Source organism: Plodia interpunctella, chromosome 1 (genome assembly GCF_027563975.2).
Source record: "Plodia interpunctella isolate USDA-ARS_2022_Savannah chromosome 1, ilPloInte3.2, whole genome shotgun sequence".
NCBI lineage: Eukaryota > Metazoa > Arthropoda > Insecta > Lepidoptera > Pyralidae > Plodia > Plodia interpunctella.
Window position 1 is genome coordinate 15,161 of NC_071294.1, and position 22,515 is coordinate 37,675.

At 38.0% G+C, this 22,515-nt stretch overlaps 2 protein-coding genes and 1 long non-coding RNA gene across 7 annotated transcripts in view; 2 read left to right on the forward strand and 1 right to left on the reverse strand.

Moving 5' to 3' along the window:
- Positions 1–22,515, reverse strand: part of LOC128670571 (dynein intermediate chain 3, ciliary-like) — a 40,492-nt gene that overhangs the window by 1,717 nt on the left and 16,260 nt on the right. For 3 of the 4 annotated variants that reach the window (XM_053746371.1, XM_053746361.1, XM_053746352.1), the window contains 6 exons: positions 3,406–3,533; positions 3,033–3,180; positions 2,793–2,887; positions 2,009–2,186; positions 1,597–1,838; positions 447–663 (listed from right to left, as the gene is read on the reverse strand). In XM_053746371.1, coding sequence (XP_053602346.1) covers positions 447–663; positions 1,597–1,838; positions 2,009–2,186; positions 2,793–2,887; positions 3,033–3,180; positions 3,406–3,524 — 999 coding nt within the window. In that variant the 5' untranslated portion in view covers positions 3,525–3,533. Of the gene's footprint in view, positions 1–446; positions 664–1,596; positions 1,839–2,008; positions 2,187–2,792; positions 2,888–3,032; positions 3,181–3,405; positions 3,534–3,732; positions 3,840–7,866; positions 7,980–22,515 lie in introns of those variants that run through there. The other variant, XM_053746344.1, reaches the window with a different exon arrangement.
- LOC128670593 (putative OPA3-like protein CG13603) lies at positions 5,721–10,340 on the forward strand. Its single transcript, XM_053746383.1, has 4 exons — positions 5,721–6,006; positions 6,538–6,709; positions 7,036–7,115; positions 7,878–10,340. Exons 1-4 carry the CDS (start codon positions 5,920–5,922, stop codon positions 8,379–8,381), a joined length of 843 nt encoding a protein of 280 aa, XP_053602358.1. The 5' UTR covers positions 5,721–5,919; the 3' UTR covers positions 8,382–10,340.
- On the forward strand, positions 16,678–21,844 carry LOC128670602 (uncharacterized). 2 transcript variants are annotated; one of them, XR_008404777.1, is made up of 4 exons: positions 16,678–17,356; positions 20,385–20,496; positions 21,295–21,449; positions 21,682–21,844. It is a non-coding gene; the product is annotated as an uncharacterized LOC128670602 (long non-coding RNA). The 2 variants fall into 2 exon arrangements; XR_008404776.1 differs by having other exon boundaries at positions 20,385–21,449.

The window sequence follows — 22,515 nt, forward strand, 5'->3', positions numbered from 1 at the left end:
GACTGTAACTGAGGAAACTAATTTTATCACCCTTTCCTGTTAAAATTTTATGTGAACCTATGTGAAATGGAGAAAGTTCCTCATTCACACAGAATTTTTATTTTTGTTTAGACACCAAGATACAATCAATATATATAAAACTTCCGTTACTGAGTGACTGACTCAGACTACGTACAGCCGAAACTACTGGGCGTAGAAAGCTGAAATTTGGTGTGCAGATTCCTAGGACAGTGTAGGGGAGCACTAATAAGGAATTTCCTGAAATTTCCACGGATAACGGATTTTTACTCGACGACGACAACGAATTGAAGTTGTGGGCAAAAATTAGTACTTACTAAAAATGAGAGTTGTATAAAGTGGCATATTACTACGTCTAGAATGCTTCTAATATTAGTTATATACTAAGTACTGGCTTAGATATCCGGCTAGCTAGATGAATCAATCACCTTGGCCGGTAGCTTCTCCATGGGCGTCTTCCCCTTCCTGTTGCCGCAGATGACGAGCCCGTTCTCGGTGCCGACCATGAAGCGCGTGGGGATGGTGGGCTCGTACTCCAGCGAGCTGACGCCGTTCGCGGTCGCCATGCTCTGCACGTCGAACGAAGACTTCACCACGTCCATTATCATCTCATCCGTGTAGTCCTCCAGGTTGCGCATGTCCCACCTACGTTGATACATTTATTCCAAGTTGATCCCAGTTTCGGTGGTTCCGCCCGTCTCTTGTCCTTATGGTATATGTAAGAATATTTTTAAGCATGTTATCATGACCTTTTATTGTTACAAGAACCTTTGCCTTTTACTAAATCTTGTGCAAAAACAATCCCTACTTATTGATGTCCCCATAGTCTTTGACGTTGGACAAAATAGTGTTACCATGGATGTATCAACCATTATTAAAGTTAACAAATTTCTACATTCAACTACAACTAAAAGAAAAAATTAAACCTAATTTAAAATAACAACTTGGATACCACTAATATTTAAAAAGGAGCCTACACTATGAAATAGTCACAAAAACATACATTTTACTTGTTGTGGCCCTAGAATAAGACCACTCATATCCGTTCAGTTATGGTTAGTTATGATTCATTTATTTTTGTCACATATACAAAACAATATATAAAATGAGTAAAATTGAAAACAAATATACAGGGTACACAATATAACAAAAAAAGAAAACATATTTTCACAAAGTTAATGTATGTGTGTGCTGCAGCAATAAAAGGGTACAGCTCAGCGGTAATATTGCTCGGAGACAAGCTCGGCGAGCAATCACAGATGTCCAGCCGAGCTCAGTGAGTAGTGGTGCTTAGTGCTCTATAGTGTAAGTAAATTGTGGTGTGGAAATATAATTAAACTTTGAATTATTTGATTATTGCTATTTTTAAATATATATGGATGTATTTCTAAAATAAATTATTATAATTATAATGTCAGTGGTAGCTAGCCGGTTGTAAAATCACAGCCAAACGGGGAACATGCGAAGATGACAAAAGGACGCGAAGAACTTTGAAATCAAGTAGCTTCGTAGATTATTCACTGTGAGAACACAGTATGTATGTGTGTATTCGTCTAGATGTAGTTAGTAGATTAGTACCACTTGCACGCTCCATCGGAGCCGCTAGAGAAGAACTCCATGCCGGATTTGGAGTTAATGAAGAGCACGTTCCGCACGAGGTCGCGGTGCGCGACGTGCGGCGGACACACGCCCACGTACTTGGGGCCGACGCGCCGGTCCCAGAACCCCACCTGCCCGTTCATCAGCCCCCCGGCCATCACGTTGATCTCGCGAGGACTGAACTGCAGGTCCAGCAGGGTGCACGGCGGGGTCAAATTCATCTGCAGTTTATTAGTCAAATCTAATATCTATTAAATACTGGTAACATTGTAAAGCAGGATGGCAGGTTGAAATAGATGCTTTGTTCCTTTCAATTCAAAAATATGTTTCATTCGTCGTGTATGTCAGTATAGTTTGGTGTTATATAACAGTGACGACGTATGCAGAAAACCTCAGGATGGTTGGCGTTCTCGATATCCCAGATGGCAGCCTTGATGCCCCTGCGCGGGTTGCGGTTGAAGTCGACGTCGACGTAGGTGACGGCGAACCGGTGGCCGCCCTCCGGCTGCCAGCACACGGAGCTGACCGGCTGCTTCGACGGCTCGCGGTACACGTTCACGGTGCGCACGCTGCAACCACATTCGTTTAGGCTACAACTTTAATTCTTGGAGACAGATGACCACTGCAACTAACGTTATCACATACTATTCTTTCACAATAATATTGCATAGTCTCCGTCAGCCCCCATGAGAAATAATGATAATATGTATTACGAGCTGCGCCCCGGGGCTCACTCCCGTGGGAATTTCGGGGTAAAAAGTACTCTATGTATTATTCCGGGTTATTCTACCCGTGTACCAAATTTCATAACAGTTGGTCCAGTAGATTTTGTGTGAAAGAGTAACAAACAAACAAATACATACACACAAACTTTCGCATTTATAACATTAGTAGGATCTTATCTACTGAATAATTAGCATAAAATATCCTAAACGTGTCTGTATGTCTGTCCGTGGCATGGTAGCAGCCAAACGGCGCAGCTAGTAAAAAAATGAGAATAGTACAGATTTTACCATAATCGGTCGGTAACAGCAAATTCAACAAAGTCGCATGAAACCACGTGCATTAGTAATACATATATGTAATGAAGATAATAATGAGATGAAAATTTTACTTCTAATGAGATGAAATTATACTACTACTACATACAGACTAGTATATCATCGCAGGCACACCTGTTGCGCTCGCGCGGCGCTACACTCGCCATCTCCGCGTAATATGTCCGGTACATGTCGATCGCATTATTTTGGTGCACATAGTGGTCCATGCCCTGCAACGACGCCGTAAGTACGTTTGACTATACAAACTCGAACTTGCGTTGAGCGTAGCATTGGCTATCTATGCTATAGTCTTATCATTACAAACTAATAATTGTTAAGATTGGATCTAAAGAGATTTTGTCGTGTTGTGTTTACCGGGGACAGAGCCATGATGCAGTGGATGTAGTTGTCATCTTTCTCTATCTTGCGACGGTACCTCTGCGTGGCCTCGGGGTCTAGAATGTTCACATCTTTTGGCCAACCTCCTTCTGCGTGGTTAGCGCCCGTCGTCGAGTACTCGGCTCTGGATGAATCTTTCTTTATTATTAAAAGATAAACATTTTTGGCACAAATATGAAAAGAATTACTTTTGACCGAAAAGTTTGTAACAAAGTAGACAAATACCAAGTTTGTAAATTCTAATTTTTAATTGTAGTCATTTACACACATTTACATTTCAAATATTGTTGTCGTGCACAGGGTTCCACAAGAAACAGCTTGTGCTGCGTTGCGCAGTGATCAAGCTCACCGGATAGTGTTGATGTCGTGCTGGGAGAAGCAGGGCGTGTTCTGCGTGGCCTGGTGCACGGGGTTCCGCAGGATGTACAGCTTGTGCTCCGTCGCCGTAAGCGGGATGCTGTCGCACATCTCCGGACCCTGAGTACCATATCCTTTATATCTTCTCAGACTTTAACGTTCAATTACTATAGTTTTTACGTAAGTACCTACTATACCTGTGTATTTATAAAATAAAGATTAGGAAAAAACATTCTGAAGTCGAAAGTTAATGTGTAAAATATAACCCTAGCTTGCCTAACAGACCTTTTTAAAAATATACGGCATTTTCAGTACCTACCTGCTCGCAGAACAGCGGTTGTCGCCCAAAGTCGCATCGTCTCTTTGTATATTGATATACAAGATCCATGATTGTTACTATTTAACGATAAAATAACGAAATACTACCTAAAATAATTGTTTAATATAATAATAATCAAGATCTTTAACATAAAAATATTGCGCACTGATTTCCGATTTCAAAATTGACAAAAACAGAGACAAATATCTTGACAGAAGAAAATTAACAAAAGATTTAGTAAGTACTTCGTTTTTCGAACGTAGTACCTACTAATTCCATGCTTCATCTTCATCAGGGTCCACAGACCAGAGATAAGGTAGCCGCGCGCGGGGCCCTTCGTTAGGCCCTTCTAAATCTATGCCACAGACAATAAATAAAAGTAAAAGAGAGATGTACTAATTCCATGGGGTGATGTCAACGTTGAAACGTTTAAAGCTCTGAACGCCATCTGTTATAGTAAATATTAACTAAGATGAATATAGACACACTTACTCCAACCGCGCAATTTAGTAGTTTTCAGAGCAATTCTAAGCGCGCGGGTCCCTCTCTAAATTTATGATTCTCACAATATCATGTAGAGGGCTGTGTCAAATAATATGATAGAAAAAATAATAATTTTATTCTATACCTACTAGATGTTGCCCGGGGCTTCGCTCCCATGGGAATTTTGAGATAAAATATAGCCTATAATCTTGTATAATGTACCTTTCTAATGGGGAAAGAATTTTTGAAATCGGTTCTGTAGTTTCGGAGATTACCCCCTCAAACGTACAAACTACTTTTTAATAATAATAATAATTTATAATGATAGTATAGATTACCACAGAATTATGATAATAAAAAATAAAGTAAACTTAAAAATAAATTATTTGCGTAAGGAGGTTAGTGTAAGTAAGTACCTATAAGTATTTTACTCAATTAAATAAGTACTAGTTTAATTACACAAGTAAACGCGACTAGCTTTTATGGTCATATAAATTGTGTATAATGAGGTTATAAGTTGATAGTTTTAAAGGAAAATTTTATTTTCTTCGTTTTGGAGCATTTAAATAAAAGCTTTATTTTTAGTTTTTTTCTTTATTTCGAGTTACTCTCAACAAGCCCTTTCATTTGATACCCATATTGTAGAAGTGCATAAAAAATAACTATTCCGCCATCTTGGATGGTCCGCCATATTGGATTTAGTATGACGTCACACAGCTTATCGTGCATTGTCATCCAAACTAAACGTGTATACAAAATTTCAGCTCAATCGGTTGAAGATATCTGCTTCAAAATTGAGTAGCAAGATTCCACCCGAACATACATACATACATTGCAAGTTAAAATGTATGTATGAAAGGACGAGAGTAGATCTTTAGGAGTAACATTAATTACCCTTTGATCAGGATAATTATAACGAGATGCTTCTAAAAATAAACATAAAGATCACGTAGCACTACATGATCTTTATGTTTACTTTATTTTCATGTTACTCCTAAAGATCTACTCTCGTCCTTTCATACATACGTTTTAAAATAAATAATATAATATAATATTAATATAAATATATTAGGACAAATCACACAGATGGAGCTAGCCCAAAGTAAGTTCGAGACTTGTATTATGGGATACTAACTCAACGATACTATATTTTATAATATATACATATATAGATAAACATCCAATCAAAAAATCATTTTCCATCATGACCCGACCGGGGATCGAACCCGGGACCTCTCGGTTCAGAGGCAAGCACTTTACCACTGCGCCACCGAGGTCGTCGAAAAAATAAATAACATTTAATCCAAATTTAAGTCTGTAGTTTTGAATTTAACAAAGTAGACAAATACCACAGATATAAAAACATTATATTGAAGTGTTCTTGTATCTGTGATCTCTCCGCTTTATAATATTAGTGTGATTACTACGATACATAATTGATATCCTAGTTTGGATTTTCACTAAAAACTTTTAAAAAAATATAAGGACATGACATGGACATGACATTGAAATTTTGTTGTGACAGATACATCATTTTACAAATTTACCAATTAACCTGCATTAATACCAAAATTATATATATGTTAACAATAGCTGAAAGCGCGTGAGGGCGCGGGCGAGCGTCAGCTCAAGAGCCCGCGCCCGCAGCAACTCCTGCGGCGGAGCGTTTAGCGGGGCGTGTGGCGGAGCGAGTGGCGAGCTGCCATGGCGCACCTGGACCAATTCCCGATGTTCCGGTTCGCCACGCTGCTGGCTCGTCAGATGAGCTCCCCCATCGCAAATAGACTCAAGGTCTTAAGATTCATGTCATGACATCACTTCGGTTGTCTAGTCTATAAATCTATATAAACCTTGATCCTAATCAATCAGTATGTAAATCGAAAAACTCAACTAAAATTGGAACTACACTTCTCAGCACTATAAAATTTGAATTTGAATTAGTGTAATGACAGCGATCTTAAAACTAGTGAAAAAGTTGTCCAATAATATAAAATCGAAAACGAATTAATAAAACTTTTTATAAGTTATTAAAAGATCATCTAATACATCATCCGCGCTACTCCGTCCTAGAATACCTCGCGTGAATATTTGTCTATCTCCCTTTCGATTGCAATTGCCCTTGCAATGTCTGACAAGGTGCATCTATGTAAGTTGGTATCAATGTAATTAAGTCACATATACCACAGTCACATCTAATTCAATGAAAATTAATAAATGAAATAATTCTCTTTTTGGAACTGATGGTAGAGACAACTTGTGTCGAACTCGTACAAGACACAACCTTATCAGATAGTGTGATGTGATATTGTGTGCTGTGTCCAGACGTACGCTCGCGATCACCCGCGGTTCGGGCAGGCGGTGTGCGCGCGCGTCGGGCGCTGGTACCGCGCGGGCGAGCTGCGCTTCAAGATGTGGACGCTGCAGCTGACGGGGCCGCGCGCGCCCGTCGTCGTCTCCGACCGGGAGGCCATCGACATCGGCACCGATCTACTTGGTCAACTAATTTTAATTTTTAAAACTTTAAACTTCTATAACGTTCTTGATAATTTCCAACCAGGATAATTGTTATTTAGACAGTTACCAGGAGGATTGGAGGCCCTGGGTACAATCCCCGATCAGGTCAAGGACAAGGTCAAACTGACCTGGGTCTTAGATATATATCTATGTATATTATAATATAGTTGAGTTAGTATACCATAACACAATAAATGTATTTGATTAGTTAGGTTAGGTTACATAAAATGTATGTAAAGATCGATTAAATTTCTTTGAAAAAATATTTTATTCAAATTAAATTCCATTGTGTTGATTATTTTTCAGGGGAGATCATCATATTTACTCTCGGCGCCTTGATCGTCATATTCGAAGTGAACCGCCAGGCGATGAAGCAAGAAGCCAAGGTATTTGTTCAGAAGAACTTGTTTGATATGATGTAGGTATTTCGCACAAATATATGTTTTAATGTACCACAGTAAATGAAAATTAGATTTTAGGGTCATAAGAATTTAATTGTTATATACTTATCCAATATGGACGTCAAAATGTTTATTGTTTTACCCACAGACATCAAAATATTACTTTGAAGGTTTTACCATAAATATTACCTTCATAACGCCGCGGTCTTACAGTGTCAGAGTGATTCATGCTCCCTACTGCCAATTGTAAGAAAAGCCGTAGCACTGAGTTAGTTATGATACGTTGCCGTATACGAACTGGTGCTAAAGCATGTAGACTGTTACTATATTTATCCATTATGTCAATGAGTAATAATTTACTGATTAGTGCGGTGGAAGAAAATGTATACATCTGTCTGTGACATACAGTTACGGAAGAGGAACACGCGACACGGCACCTTATCGCGAATGTAAAGCTTCTGTTATGTGTGGGCATTGTGAGAATCACTGCGAATCGTAAAAATTGTAAGGTTTATTTTTTACGCTGACCAGCTTTGCGGTGTCATAGCTCCGGATGCAAACGGGAATGCGCGAAGATGAGAGAGAAAGACTGTGGGATCATCGTGAACACAATGTATAATTCTACAGTATTGTACTAAGTACATGCATATTGTAGTTAATGTTGTATGTTTGCGATCAGTTGTGAACGTTAATTTATTTACTTATCATATGTCATGGGTTTGAAAAAAATACTTACTTGTTTAACAGAAATTGGATAAAAAATCCCGCTGGGTGGCAATAAATATGTCTCTGGAGGAGCTGAAAATAGAGCTGGAGATCCAGCAGAAAGAAATCGACCTCCTCCTGGCCGCCATCCGCAGCCTAGACCCGGACGTGCCGCTGCCGCAGCCGTCCTCGCTCGCCAAGCCGCTGCCGCATGAGCCCGCAGCGGAGCCGATGCCGCATGAGCCCGCAGCGGAGCCGATGCCACCCTCGTCTTCTCTAATGAAACCTTTGCCTCAACCTGTTCCTGGAACAGACCCTGCAATACCTTCGAAACATCTAAATGCGTTACCAGTGCCAGATTCATCTACACCAACGTCAGCACCCGAATTCCCTCGTCCCGCGCCCCAAGTGGTTCATCCACCAGGCTGTACATGCGTGCCACCCACGCCTCCCCCTCCTCCCAAAGTCCTCTGTCCTCCAGAGCCACCGCCTCCCTGTAAGCCCCACTGGCATCCGAAACCACCTCCACCCACTGCTTGTGGCTGACAATGAAACACTGTAAGCAGATAGATTCCCAAGCCATCGTTTTCGTCGATGGTCCTGACGCGGAAGTCTCAAATAGTTAAGTTCGAAACAAAGTTGAGGCTTTTATCTCATGGCCAACTGTATCACTTAAAATAATGCTTCATTCATTTATTACAAAACTAAAATTGTCAGGAGATAACAATAATGTTGATATGCAAGTTATTGAATTTTTTTTTCTCAGATTTTCGTCAACAGTTACCTAAATAAAATCCTTTTTCCCATGGTAAGCTTATTTCGAGCACTTTTATGTAACTTGAATGTAATTATTTCTATACATATATTGTTGCATGTTCCCGGGGCTTTACTTCCGTGGGAATTTTGGGACCGTAGGTATTTGGGATAACGTAGGTGCGACTCCAAGTTATTGTTATCCGACTGCCAAGTTTCTTCGAAATCCGTCCAGTAGAGTATTCGTAATTGAGTAATAAAATATCCTTACAAACACTTCGCAACCAAGATTTCGTATTATACATATATACTTATTACAAGTATGTAGAATTTCTAAGATTTCAACTCGACAAAAAATCTAAGATTCTTGTAAGAATGGAAAGTATGATATTAATAGATCAATTAGCCCACATTTTTTCCCATCGTAAATATTGATATGACAGCCGCGAGAGGAACCACGTTATCTGCCTAATGAGGGTCACGCTGTTTTGCCAGTCCATCCCCAAAACCCGATTCGGAGCTATGGCCTAATTTAATTCATGGCAGAGATAACGGGTGTCATGAATCCTAACATATGATAAATTGAAGGTTGCAACGTGGGCTTGCAGCTTGTAAACCTATATTGAGGGATCGGAGCAAACCTATCGCACCCTGAATTCCAGTCCCATTGAAGTATTTCACCGTTTACCATTTGACATTTGAATTTTTTGAGAACAAAAGATAATTAATATAAGACCTGTAGAAATAATAGTTTAAGGCAGAGAAGCACTTGTAATAAAGCAGCGTTATTTCAATTTAGTTCGTTCCTGTCTCTCATTAAAACCATGCAAGTCTTTAGACGAGGTTCATTATAAGAATGCAGTTTTGTGCGTCTGCCCCGAGCCTGCGTCGCGGTTTAATGAGCGCCGCAGGCCTCGCTAGCGATGCTTCAGTTCACACAGAACGAATATAGGCATAAAACTTAAATTGTTGCTCCCAAAACAATAAACAGCAACGCATCGCTTTTTCATTTGCTGAAATACTACGCTTACACCGCTATATTTTCTTTCCATTGCACTGTCAGGTAAAATAAATATATAAACGATTTGTAGCAAGGCAGCAATGAATGCAAAATATGAAGATTTTCAGAAGAACGTTGCGGGTAGAGTCGAGGCGGCTGATTGCGTCCGGCCGTCACAATGCGCCATTGTAGCGCGCATTTTGAAAAGAGAAATAAATAAGAGTACAAAAGAAGACGTTCTCTTGGTATAATGAGGACGGCGCGGATGCGAATAATTTTGTCGCGCGACGAGTTGACACATCGCTCGATTAGTCAACACACTAAGATAACAGGCAAATTATGGAAAATTCACGGAAAATTGCAAGAAAAGTTGCAATTTCTCTACATTGAGTTATATATTGTTTACATTCTCATGTACAGCTGACACCAGTGTTAGCAATAAAATGCCATATTTCTTATCGAGAGAAGATGCTTAGCAGGACAGTTTAAAATCAGAATCTCTGGCTTTTCTGCTACCTATCGCCACGCACCGACAATATTTATCCAGCAGGTGTGTGCGTGCCGCCAGCTCCGGCGCCGGACTGCCACACGAACAAGCTGTTATTTGAAGCAATTGCAAATTCAAATTCAAAATTCTTTATTCAATTTAGGATGATATACATCACTTATTGACGTCAAAAATTACTTAAACTAAGTCTACTGCCGGCTTCCAAAGCGCAGGTGAAGAAGAAGCGGCGCAAAATATATATACATATATATACATATATACGAATTTACATCATAATTAAAAATGTCAAAATTTGAATGAATAAATAAAATAAAAGTTGAATTTCCTATTATATATATAAAGCTAAATGTACAACACGTACGTAATAAAATCATAAACCAATTACATATGTTATGAGGATACTGCACCACGCTTGGGCCAAACATTGTCATCCACATAATCGTCAGACTTGTAATATGCCTTTTTACAAAGTACTTCTTTTATATAATTTCTACATTTTTTGTCCGGCAAATCAAGAATCCATTTAGGCAATTTGTTATAAAAACGGATACAGTTCCCAACAAAAGACGTTCTAACTTTGGCCAACCGATGCCTGGGGACAGACAATTTATCTTTATTACGTAAGGCTCTATCAGTGTAATCACCAACTTTTTTAAATAAGTTTAAATATTTCCGGACATGCATAATGTTGTCAAATATGTATTGAGAGGGTAAAGTTAAAATATTAATATCTTTTAAAAAATCTCTAAGGGAATCCCTTCTCCTCAAACCATATATAGCACGTATTGCTCTTTTTTGTAAAATGAAAATAGTGTTAATGGTGCTAGCACTCCCCCAAAGTAGTATCCCATAGGACATTAAGCTATGAAAATAACTAAAGTAAACTAATCTAGCAGTCGCAGTGCACTGACCTTTTTCCAAAATCTACAAATTTTCTACAATGATTGTTTGCGTATAGGAGTACAATAAGTAGTCATATTAGGCACCAAGCATATAAGATAAAAAGTTCACAAGATATTTTTAGCAGGGCAGTCATTTGGTAACAAGTTATGAAAATGAAATTCATAAGACAAAAAGTGTGTTTATCTGAGAACACGAGCTTACCCTAACGAGCAACGGGCGCTGACGCGATGACGGACGAGCGGCCGCGTGACTCCGCAAGATCGCGGACGTAATTTCCGCCCGTCATATAGCGGCCTTCTTTTATTTCCGCCGCGACAATGTGACGGATGCTCTTTATCATTATTATATTGTATTTACTGTGATTGTACTGTCGGGGAGTGAGAAGATTTTTCCTCTTAAATAACTATACATATAATTAGAAGGATTTTTTAAAATGATGAAATGAGAATAAGATGTATAAATCAGTTATTTTTATTGTGACAGGTAAATTAAATATATAAAAAAAAGTAAAATATGAAAAATAGGTACTTGAATACCGCAAAAGTACTAAAATAGATAATCATTTTAGGGTTTCGTAGCCAAATGGAAAAAACGTAACTTTGTCATGTCCGTCTGTCCATATGTCACAGTCATTTTATTATTGAATACTCATAAAGGTAGTCATTACATATGCAGGTGTACTCAATGAACCGCTACAAAATCGTGGAGTATGATTTTGAAAAATAAAATTGTTAATGGTACTCCATACATGTAACTATGGGATGAAAATTATTTTAGCTCTTTGAAAATTATATTATGGAGGTTTGTAAAAAAGTTTTTGTGATTATTCCAATATTTTGGAAAATATTTTCTGCTAAAGTAGTAAGAAGTCCCGCTACAATGTGTATATTTAATATTTTTTTTAATTTTTTAATAATTCAAATTTTAATATTTTTTCTGTTTTTGGTGATCGTCAAATATGCGTTAATAACACAGATATAAGAACATGTTCTTATATCTCTATGGTTGATAATTATGAGTTGGATATTTTCCTTGTGCCATATAAATGAAGCTACTAAATCATAGACTTGTTCTAATAGTCGATACGAAGTAAATTGTCCACTGGAGGAGCCCGGGGCGGGGCGCAGCGCGGCGCGGCGCTTGCTGCGACACGACTGCCCGCCTTAATCCACTCACCACTTTATTACAACTCCAAGCGGGGAAATACGGGTTAGTTTAAACTTCGTCGCGGACAAAAGGTACCCCGTGAATTAGTAAACTTAAGTTTTCTTAACTTGATAACAGTTTTGTTTTCACAGTGAAGTGCGCATTCGTTGAAACAGTGTAAATACTGTTCGATAGAAATAACAAGCAGAACTTGTATGACTATTCTTCCAGGGATAAGTATACCGAACTGTTAATTAGCAACCACTGCTCTTCACTAGAATAATAGTCATCGAATTCTTGCAGCTCTGTCAAGCCGAAAAATTGAGTCCCAATACCTTTGTCCACCTGAGTTACAGAACCTATACTATGCAGATATCATATTTACTTTGATTTATAAACAAATCTGTCAGTTTTCTAGGCGGTCACAAGACCAGTTTATGGCATCGAATGTAAATTTCAGCATTAATATTAAAAATTTACAAAAAATATCCAAGTCGACTGTCAGACGGTGGTTAATAAGAAGGGTTAGTTTAATCTCTAGATTATAATAAGGTTGGCTAGATTTGTTGTGGGCCATGCATCAGAGCTTTCAAGTTGATTTGCCAACATACTCTAAACTTTGGAGCTCATCAATTGTGGAACTTTCTTCTTGAAATCATTTGCTTTATAAAAGGCAATAAAAGTTTTGAAATCACAAGCCATCTCGGTCATTTGTTAGCCGCAAATTGACTGATCGTAATGGATGTCAACCCGCCTTTAATTAAAGCACCAACTTCTAACACGCGAATGAGGTTTGTGAACACGTCGCGCGCGCGTGTTATCTAAATTATTTTATGCGGCTCTCTCGATCGCTTTAGGCGTAAATTAACGACACAACAAACATAAACTTGTAATTTATCTGTAACTAAGTAGTAAGTTCTTACATACATAATTATAATTAAAAACTGTTCAATTATACCTAATTTGCTCGTTCTCTCTATACACCCTCTCATAAAAACAAAAGTTTGGATATGAGTGTGTGAAGATGTTTGTTTTAATCACGCTAAATCCACTGATAGGATTTTTATTACCTCCATTACTAAACTCATTCAATTCAACATTCTCTCACACGTCTACCATTTATCTACAATTTCTCAATGTACAATACCAACCCGCGCAGAGGCTTCGGAAAGGACAAGAGGTGATTTTCTCAGTCATTATAGAAATGCAGACGGAGATTCTTCGTCCAGTTAATGTTATTGTATTCATTAAAAATAAATATTAGAATCAAATAGAATATGTGACGCCAAAGCGATATAATATCTAAGCACCATCTACAAAACCATAAAAAACTTGTAAAGCAGTCCACACATCCCCTCCCACTTCACCGCCCCTCGGCAGCCCGGTGCCGGAGGTACTTCAACAACAACTGCTATCACAAGTTGTAATCCAGATTGTCCTGAGTCCCGGCACTACAACATCTGAACTTGTAGTCGTATGAAACTTATTACGAGAAAAATAAAATATATAACTGTTAAATTGTGTAGGCATCGTGCACTTTACGACACGGAAATCGCGCCCAATACTTTTATATTATTACAGTACACTATATTATTACAGTACACTATATTATTACAGTACACTATATTATTACAGTACACTGACCGGCCAATGTTGACTTTTCTCTACTTTCCTCTTTTGACATTCAATCCGAGATTTTTCTTATCATTGATGTATTCAGTAAATGATTTTATTTCTTTTCTTTTGAAATGTATTTCGAAAAACAAATAGCAGGTAATATAAATATTTAAGGGGGTTTTCAAGATTGCGCAAGTCCAACTCACCCTTGGTTTCATAATTAATGTCTATAAGCTATCCTAACCGGTATCACTCCCCCCGATCCGTTAAAAAGGCTGTTATTTTCTAAAAATGTCAGACGCAATTTGCCGCCAGAAGCCGATAAGAAAACCTCATATGTTGCAGGTTGTTTGCGCGTCGCAGCAATTTGTCTATTTGGTTAGGACGCCGCGGAGGACGGCCCTTTGTTGTAAACAAATAATTCATTACAATAATTACATGTCCTTTTATGTGATGGATATTCTGGAAAACTTCAAGATACCGTATCTACATTGCTCACTCGGGCTAAAATATCGAGCAGTATATTATGGATCCATTATATTTATACGAAACTGCTCAAAAAGGACATAATATTGTCATGTTACTTATATGTATTTACGAATGACTTCAATCTGCTTTAGTGAACCGGTAATGGCTCTGTTCTGAACACATCCGCGGAGGAAAACAATGCCCAACCTTAACCGAGACCGAATAATACACCCGAGTTATAGCGTCTAACTTCCAGGCTGAGTAATGAATTTACGCTAACTTTCTCATTTCTATTCTAACTTTTTACTGAAAATGGAAAGCGAATTATTTGTTAACGACTCTTAACATCATAACTTTACCCCCATGAATATACTACCTACATAGATTTTATATTTGCAAGTTATGAGCTCATCTGACGAGTTGGCAATTCGATCAATATATTTTTTTAAGAAGCCTAAACCAATATTGCTGTATGAGGACAAGGTTTATGAAAGTAAGGAAAATGGGAATTCGAGCAGTTTGAACAAGTTTAATTCAAACCACTGAAACGCTGCAGCTTCCCGTCACAACATGTCATAATAACATTAGTTTTGTCACAAGTTTTCTCATTTGGCTGTAGTTGTGCAGCGGCGCGGCGCTTGTGGAACAAACACTGCCCCGGGCGACGCGAGCGAGGGGCGAGCTAAATGAATGCGGGGATAACACGCCACGCGCCGCGGGCCGCGACTCTGACAACGTGCAAGTGCTGGACAGGGAGCGGCGGCAACTGTTGAATTGTTTATGTTTATTGCTTTTAGTTCTAAATCAGCAGGTAAATGGATGGATAAAGTACAACAAATACAACGAATGAAGTTACTAGTTAGCTGAACACAATCCTGAACGCTGTCTCCACTCTCAAGACTATGTGGATGACATTCTGATATTCTATAACAAAGAAACACTCATATTCCGAATATGAAATTTTACAATACTTTCAATTATATTATACTGAAAAAATATAAGATAATTTGCAGTTATTAACAGTTCCCGTCAAGTTGGTAACAACTATAAATGTGTTCCGAGTCGATCCCTGACGCCTGACGACGAATTCCGGAGACAGTAATTACCGAGCATGTCTGTGCACTTGACTAGGCACTACGTACTAACTCAGGTTTAGTTTCTGCGAGGAATATGAACAGCGAATCGAAGTTACATGACAGTAATAGGTGGAGATAAAATGAAATGACAATATTTTTACGTCAATCAACTCAAGATACTTAAAAGCTGGAACTCAATTATCAACTCTACTCGTATCAGTGCCATACGTTACATGGGCTATCAGATACATTATAGGCGGGCTTAAAAGGGCCTTAGTACTTACCTCATTAGGTAATAATATCTCTCTATTTTGACCGACTTTTTGTGCCCAAACCAAACTAGTCTGAAACAAAAGTGGCGGTGGTACTGAATGCAATTCACATTAAAAAGTAAATAAAGTTGAAAATGCACCATATGCTATAAATAGTTTGTAGCCACGATTTAAACTGTTATTAGTATTGATAAGTTTTATTATATTGAACTCTGAGAACTGACATCGCAAAAACACCTTTAAACAAATTAAACATTTATTGCCTACACTAAAATATCTCTCTCATCCCGTAAAATTTTATTAAAATGATATTATTCTGGAATCCCCACGAGCGCAGCTGGTGTGTTAAAAAGATAAGATATACGCACTCTCAATCCGTTCAGGAGATATCACCACAGAATCCGCGTAAATTTATGGCAATGAGCGGCGCAGATATATAGAACAGATTAGATCCGCGGACAAGACGGATGGCGTCACATCTGCACCTGGATTTACAAATTTATTTTTAAATCTTATGAAATTTAGGCCGAATCGTACTATGATTAGGGCTACGCCTTAGCTAACACATGAAGATCAAAACTTGACCAGGTAATGCAAATAAGCGAGTTTGTCTCTCTGTTTTCAAACTTTGTATGTGAAATTCTTGTTATGCCTGATTAAATTCATGCATATTACATAAATGTACTCTAATCAAAGGAATCAGTGAATTCTGCATATATCCTAATCAAATAAAGGGTGAATTGATTGTTCATAAATACCACAGAATATTTCTCGTAGCAAGACGACAATAAAATATTGCGCCAATAATAAAATTTTAATAAAAAAATATATATGTATATTCTATTTTTACTTGGTAGCTAGTGGACAGCAAACTTTAAGCTCATGTGACCATCCACGTGACGCCCTCTAAGGAAAATGAAATATTACCCTGTCATTCCTATTGTATGAAAATAAAGTGTTTATATGTAACTGCCGTTACATGAGACTGAATCGGTGTCGAGATGTGGAGACACGTGCGCTGAAAGACTATGTTGAGAAAAAAATAAACCTTGATTGTTGTTTGATCGTTTTAAGCATATGCTGAAGAATTGGAGTGGAGTAATATATTTATATCAAAGAGATCGCGTATTGAATAATGATGCAGCAGCCCCGGCCCGACCCAGTCTGACGGCGTGGGATTAGAGTTACATAAAAAGTTACTGTCTGTTGTTTTTAAACTCTCATTTTTCCGCGGATCTCAAACAAGCTTGCATTTATTATCATCTGCACCTCTACCAGGGGTTTATAGTGACAGGGCTCGCTACGCTACGACTTAAAAATATGTATGAAGGTGGCGCCTCTAGCGGTCGCTTGAAGAACTAACATTGCTACCATAAGTCATCACGTAAACCTAACGAAATCGCTAACAAGGGACGTTAATACATAACCATTAATATTAATATTTCTTTATCTATTATCTATGCAAAGAATATTTCCATAGAATTGATATCTACTAATTTTTAATTTAATAAGTAATTACTTCGCGGAGTACTTATTAAATCTGTGAATATTTCCAATCTCATTTGTATTCCGACATTTCAAAAAGTTTTTACTACGTATTTTTGGCTCTATGAAAATAACAAGATAAAACTCACGTTTCATGTCATGCATATAGCATGGAATATGTTAACTGAAGATGAAAGTAGTGAAAAAATAAATTTTAGAAAGTTAATTGGAAATCCCCTTAGGCATTATCTTCTTAATGACCTGTTGTATACTGATGGAAGTGAAAAATACTGGTATGTGATTCATAGCAAGCAAGAAGTGGGCTCTCAGACCACACGCACATAGCCAAGTCGGACGATCTCGTATTTTTATTTCGTATAGATTTTGTTAAAAAAAATTGAAAGATTTTATTGTACCTATCTTAAATCTCGTTCTGAACTGTGCACAAATTGTGTGCTTTGTAATTTAATGTAGAGCAACACCAGCCCCGCGCGCGGCAGCCTTTGTTTGATCTCGGGTCATTTACTAGTTTATTCCTCATCAAAATTTGTTGTAAAAGCGTGACAGACACCAATTCATAATATTAGTATCCATATCATGCTGTATTGCTATTCTAATTCGCAATAGCCTCCCAAAACGACAAAAAGCAAGTACTAATATAAATTCCACGAATCTGTTCAATCTTCTTTGTGTTCTTTTAATTAAACCTCTGGTCGTTACGATCGCTCGGCGGCGTGACCGGGGTCGCGATCGACCGATCGGGAGCTCGCGGGGGCTCGGTTAAATATAAGAGCCACCTTTAATTATTGCTGCCAGCTCGATGGGCCAATTCTGCGGTATTTAGATACTATCACAGTGTTAAATTTACACTCTCCCTACTTGTATTAAGTTTTTATCTCTTATCCATAGTATCGGTTGCAGACAGGTAGATGGTTAATTGTATATAGATCCATAGTGTACTTTTTAGGGTACTTAATCAAAAATTTAAAAAGAGAAAAATAATCGAATCTAAATAATCTAAAATAGTTTATGGTAGGCGAAAGGTCAAAAATGTGAAATGTATGATTAATGTTTTAAATCAAAGATGGTGTAGATACATCAAATTCTGTAATTACAAATAATCTATCAAATAAGGGTAATATGTACCTACGCGTCATGCGGGCTCGGGCAGCACACAACTTCTGTCAAGTTTCTGGCAGCCCTCGTAATCGCGTTACAGGGATGCTATAGCATAATTACTCTAAGAGATGGTAAACAAACAGACTAATTGAGATGGGCTGATATCGCTGGCTTGATTAGGGCCGCAAACATAACATCAAGAGGATTACGACTAACTGGATTAAGAAGGGTCTCCTGGTTAACCTTCTGAGATTGAGAAAATTTTACAAACACATGAAATCAATGTTGACGAAAGACAGTTTCGATGGTACCTCATAGAAACAAACACAGAAACGAACTCAATCCAAACAGATGCGTTGCGCTTCATCACAAAAGATATTGTACACACAAATGTATAAGAAATATTTTAATCACTTTATACATGAACAAGGCAGCAAAGTTGTTTTGACTACATTTTCTTTCTTGGAAACCGTTTCGCTTTGTTTATCAGATTCAATCGAGCAACATCAATAATTCAGACTTGACTTTTATTCGGCTTCGGGCTAATGGATGGAAACAATGATTCGGGAGAAACTTACAAAAACTTGTTAATTTCCGAGGCGTTTAATATTCATGGTCGGCATCGCTGGTAGCCGCCGAAATGTTGGGAAATAATTAAGAGTTTTATCAATATCTTTAGTCAGAGAAAACAGGTTTGCATTACGCACTGCGCTAGAGCGAAGTGCAAGGTTTTAAGGATATCTTTCATCCCGGAAAAGTAACTGTTCCCGTGGGAAAATTACGCGGGCGAAGCCGCGGGCAAAAGATCGTTATTTATAATTTGCCCGCTTTCTTATATTGCCTTATTTGCCCTCGTGTCACGCAGCTGTGGTTGTCACGAGCTCAGATTTGTCGAGAGCCTGTGATTGACGTAAGCAAAGATGCAAGATGTATGTGCACTCCTGGACCAAAAAAGTGTCTTGGGAAGTTATCAAATTGTACAAATAGCAAATTTTTTGTCTTGAAATTTCAATGATAATTACAACATTTACAATATTTTATGTTTATTAAGTTCATTTTAGTCAATCATGTTTGACTAGATACTTGACTAAAATGAACTTAATAAACATATATAAAATATGCCAAATGCGTAATAGCAAGTTATGTTGGTTAGTGCAGTGCGTGACTTTACAATAACAGAGAAATATAGGGAAATGAGGTCAAATAAATGACAATCGAAGTCGGTGCGAAGGGCTCGAATTATTAAAAGCTGTGTCTCCTGATGCTGTCGCAGCGAGAATCGCTGCTGCTAAAACATTGACACGTTAGGGCAAGCTCTTCGACCCCATCGAATATTAAACATGGCTAATGATTAGCCAATTTCACGATATTTTGTGTTCTGAACTTTGCGAGGTTGTATCCACATAAGCATTTAATACATAAAAACTGTGATAGATAATATATTTACTGTAATTTAAATTTTATTTTTTATTTACTGTAAATTTGTACAATTTTATTTAGAAACTGAAGGATTAAATTAATTGATCTGAGTAATTTAAAGTTCATACTAATATTATGAATGAAAGTCTGTCTGTCATGCTAACACCGCTAAGTCGATTTTTAACAAATTTGAAATATACATAGTTAATGACCAGAGGTCGCTACTAAGGGTGGAACTGCGGTAATAATATAACTCTTTATTTTATCAAAGCTCAAGAGACCAGGATCCAGGCCGGTGCGTCATTCAAGCCCCGCTCATAATGAATGAGCGCTAGAGACGAAATTAAAATCAGACTCGCCGCACTTAAATCCGCTTAGAGCTCTTAATGCGATATACCTCCCCCCCCCCATCCGCCCCCCGCCCCGGCACTAACCCCTCCACAACCTCGTATTTACTATTTTCATCTCGGCCGCGAATTACTTTCATTTCCCGTCGCGAGCCTACTTTGTGAAGACTTGCTCTGCTCTAACTGCTCCACTAGGATACTGAGCTTTTATTAAATGAGCTCCTTGTTAATGCCACTTTATGCTTTCATGTTAACTTCGTAACTGCATAATATAATAATGCAATTATTATAAAAAGCTTGGAAAATTCTAGAATAGTATCAGAGAAGTAAGTATCAATAGCCATCATATTATCACAGAAAATCCGAAAACGAACTTTGGCCACTAATTCACGCAAATAATTTAAATAAAAATAAAACTAATGTTAAAATCCACTAGTAAAATTGGTGGCTGTCATCGCGTCCACGCAGCGCAACGAGCGGGCGAGCCTTCAAGCGGGCGTCTGATGTCACTGGAACAGAACGTCAACAGCGCGCGCCCCCCGCCCCGGGTGAGTTCAAATATTTTCAATTTGAATACAATATGACATAAAGTTCATATTATGCAACTTTATTTGCTCTCGACTTAATAAAAACAAAACCGGCCTAGTACCAGCCAGGCTTGCGCACGAGGGGTTCCTAACACTATTTATAAAAACGGCAAAAGACAAAACGTTTATTATATAGGATCCCTAGGGTTTTTTTTGTTTGTGATATAGCGGTAACAGAAATACATCCTCTGTGAAAATTTTAATGGTCTCAGTATGACGGTTCATAAGGTTTAGTGGTGACATAAGGACAGACAGACAGACGATGGACAACGGAGATAGCAATAGGGACTCGTTTTACCCTATGGGTATAGAACCCTAAAAATTTTCAAATGGCAATGATTTTTCATTGCAGTAAGAAGCCTTTGTATGTAGATGTAGAGGCACCTTCCCAAAAGTATTCAAATGTATTTTTTGTTGGAATTTACATTTGTCATCTCAATGGATCGCTAATATACGTTTTTGTAAAACTATTCATTTACTAGCTTTTACTTGCGGCTTCGCTCGCGTCGACTTCCCGCGGGAGTGGTTTTTTTTTTAAATATAAAAGCTACGTGAAAATTATTACAATCTGAATCTAATCAATTAGTTTTATAAGTAAATGAAATGACTTGTTACAAATTCACTTTTCAACGCTTTCCTTACAGTTCAGTTCGTATAGTTTCCTTATTCTATACGGGAGTTCCATCAAGTGGCCCGCTAAATGGAACTCCCACATGAATAATTAGGTTTTTGTTGTTTCTCTATCCTTTCTTTGGTCAGGATATTGACACAGAATCCACCATCAAAAGGAAGCAAAATAGTGAAAAACAGATTGCTGTTCAAATAAAACAGTAATCGGCAACCTGTGGACCGATCGGGTGGATCGATCGGGCGACCGGTCGCGCGACGTGTTGCTCGTACGGACGTCGACCGGGGTAACTGAATTATGCACTCAGGTAACCAGTTGCACAATCCCATTTTATTAGCATTCGGTGCCGAACGTTTTAGAGGCGGTATTCCGGATGCAGCACCGAATGATAATAGGAATTGTGTCTATCCTCAGGTAACCAATTTGAATTTCGATACAATATTTATAGGAGTAAGTAGAACATATTTATATGGATCTACTTTTATTATTTTTTACAATAGAATAATATACCTCCACAGTCGCTGATGTTCGTGAGTCGCGGCTGCTCCGAGCCACGGACCGCATCAGCTATGGACCACACCTAAGAGTATATACTCTCTCTCAGAAGTTGTTAAATGTTAGGAGAAAGAACTGAACAGAAAGTTTTTGAATTTTAATTAAAGTTTGTGGAAATTAATGTAACTTCACAGCATGAATTGAAAAAAAAAACACGATGCTTTGGTTTAAGTTCTGTAGTTTTGTAAATTTACTCATGTTAAACTAATATAAGCATAACATATAATATAAGCTTAGTATAACAACGTAAACAATAAACTATTAAATTGCAGTTTTAAGATTAGGTTATTACCTACATTTAATTGTTAATTTATCAAAACATGGCTTTCTAAATCTACTCAAACCATTAGCATAAAGGTATATGCTCGCGGCACCAAACATAATTCGGAGTTAGAAGTTGTTGTTAATTAAAACCGAGCCGCATCCATTACGGCCCGTCAATTTGCGGCTGACAAATGACTGGGAGACGCGCGACTCGTAATGTGTGACACGCTTCATACGAGTACAATAGATCACAAGAACATTGTAAAAAATATGTATGCTCTAGATAAAATAGATAAACCTATATTTAAGATCCAGCCGGTTGGCCAGGGGCGGGGAGGGGACCGCTAAACGTAAATAATAATTGAAAAAATTTAAAAAGCACTATTCTCCACCACTCGGTATTGATTCACATTGAAACTCGAACGATTCAAGCAACATGGAAGATGAAGACATTACGTATCCCATACGATTGCCTTCGTATTTCTGGAATTTTCAAACAATCGAATTTGTAGTGCCTCGTAGCTCAAGACGCT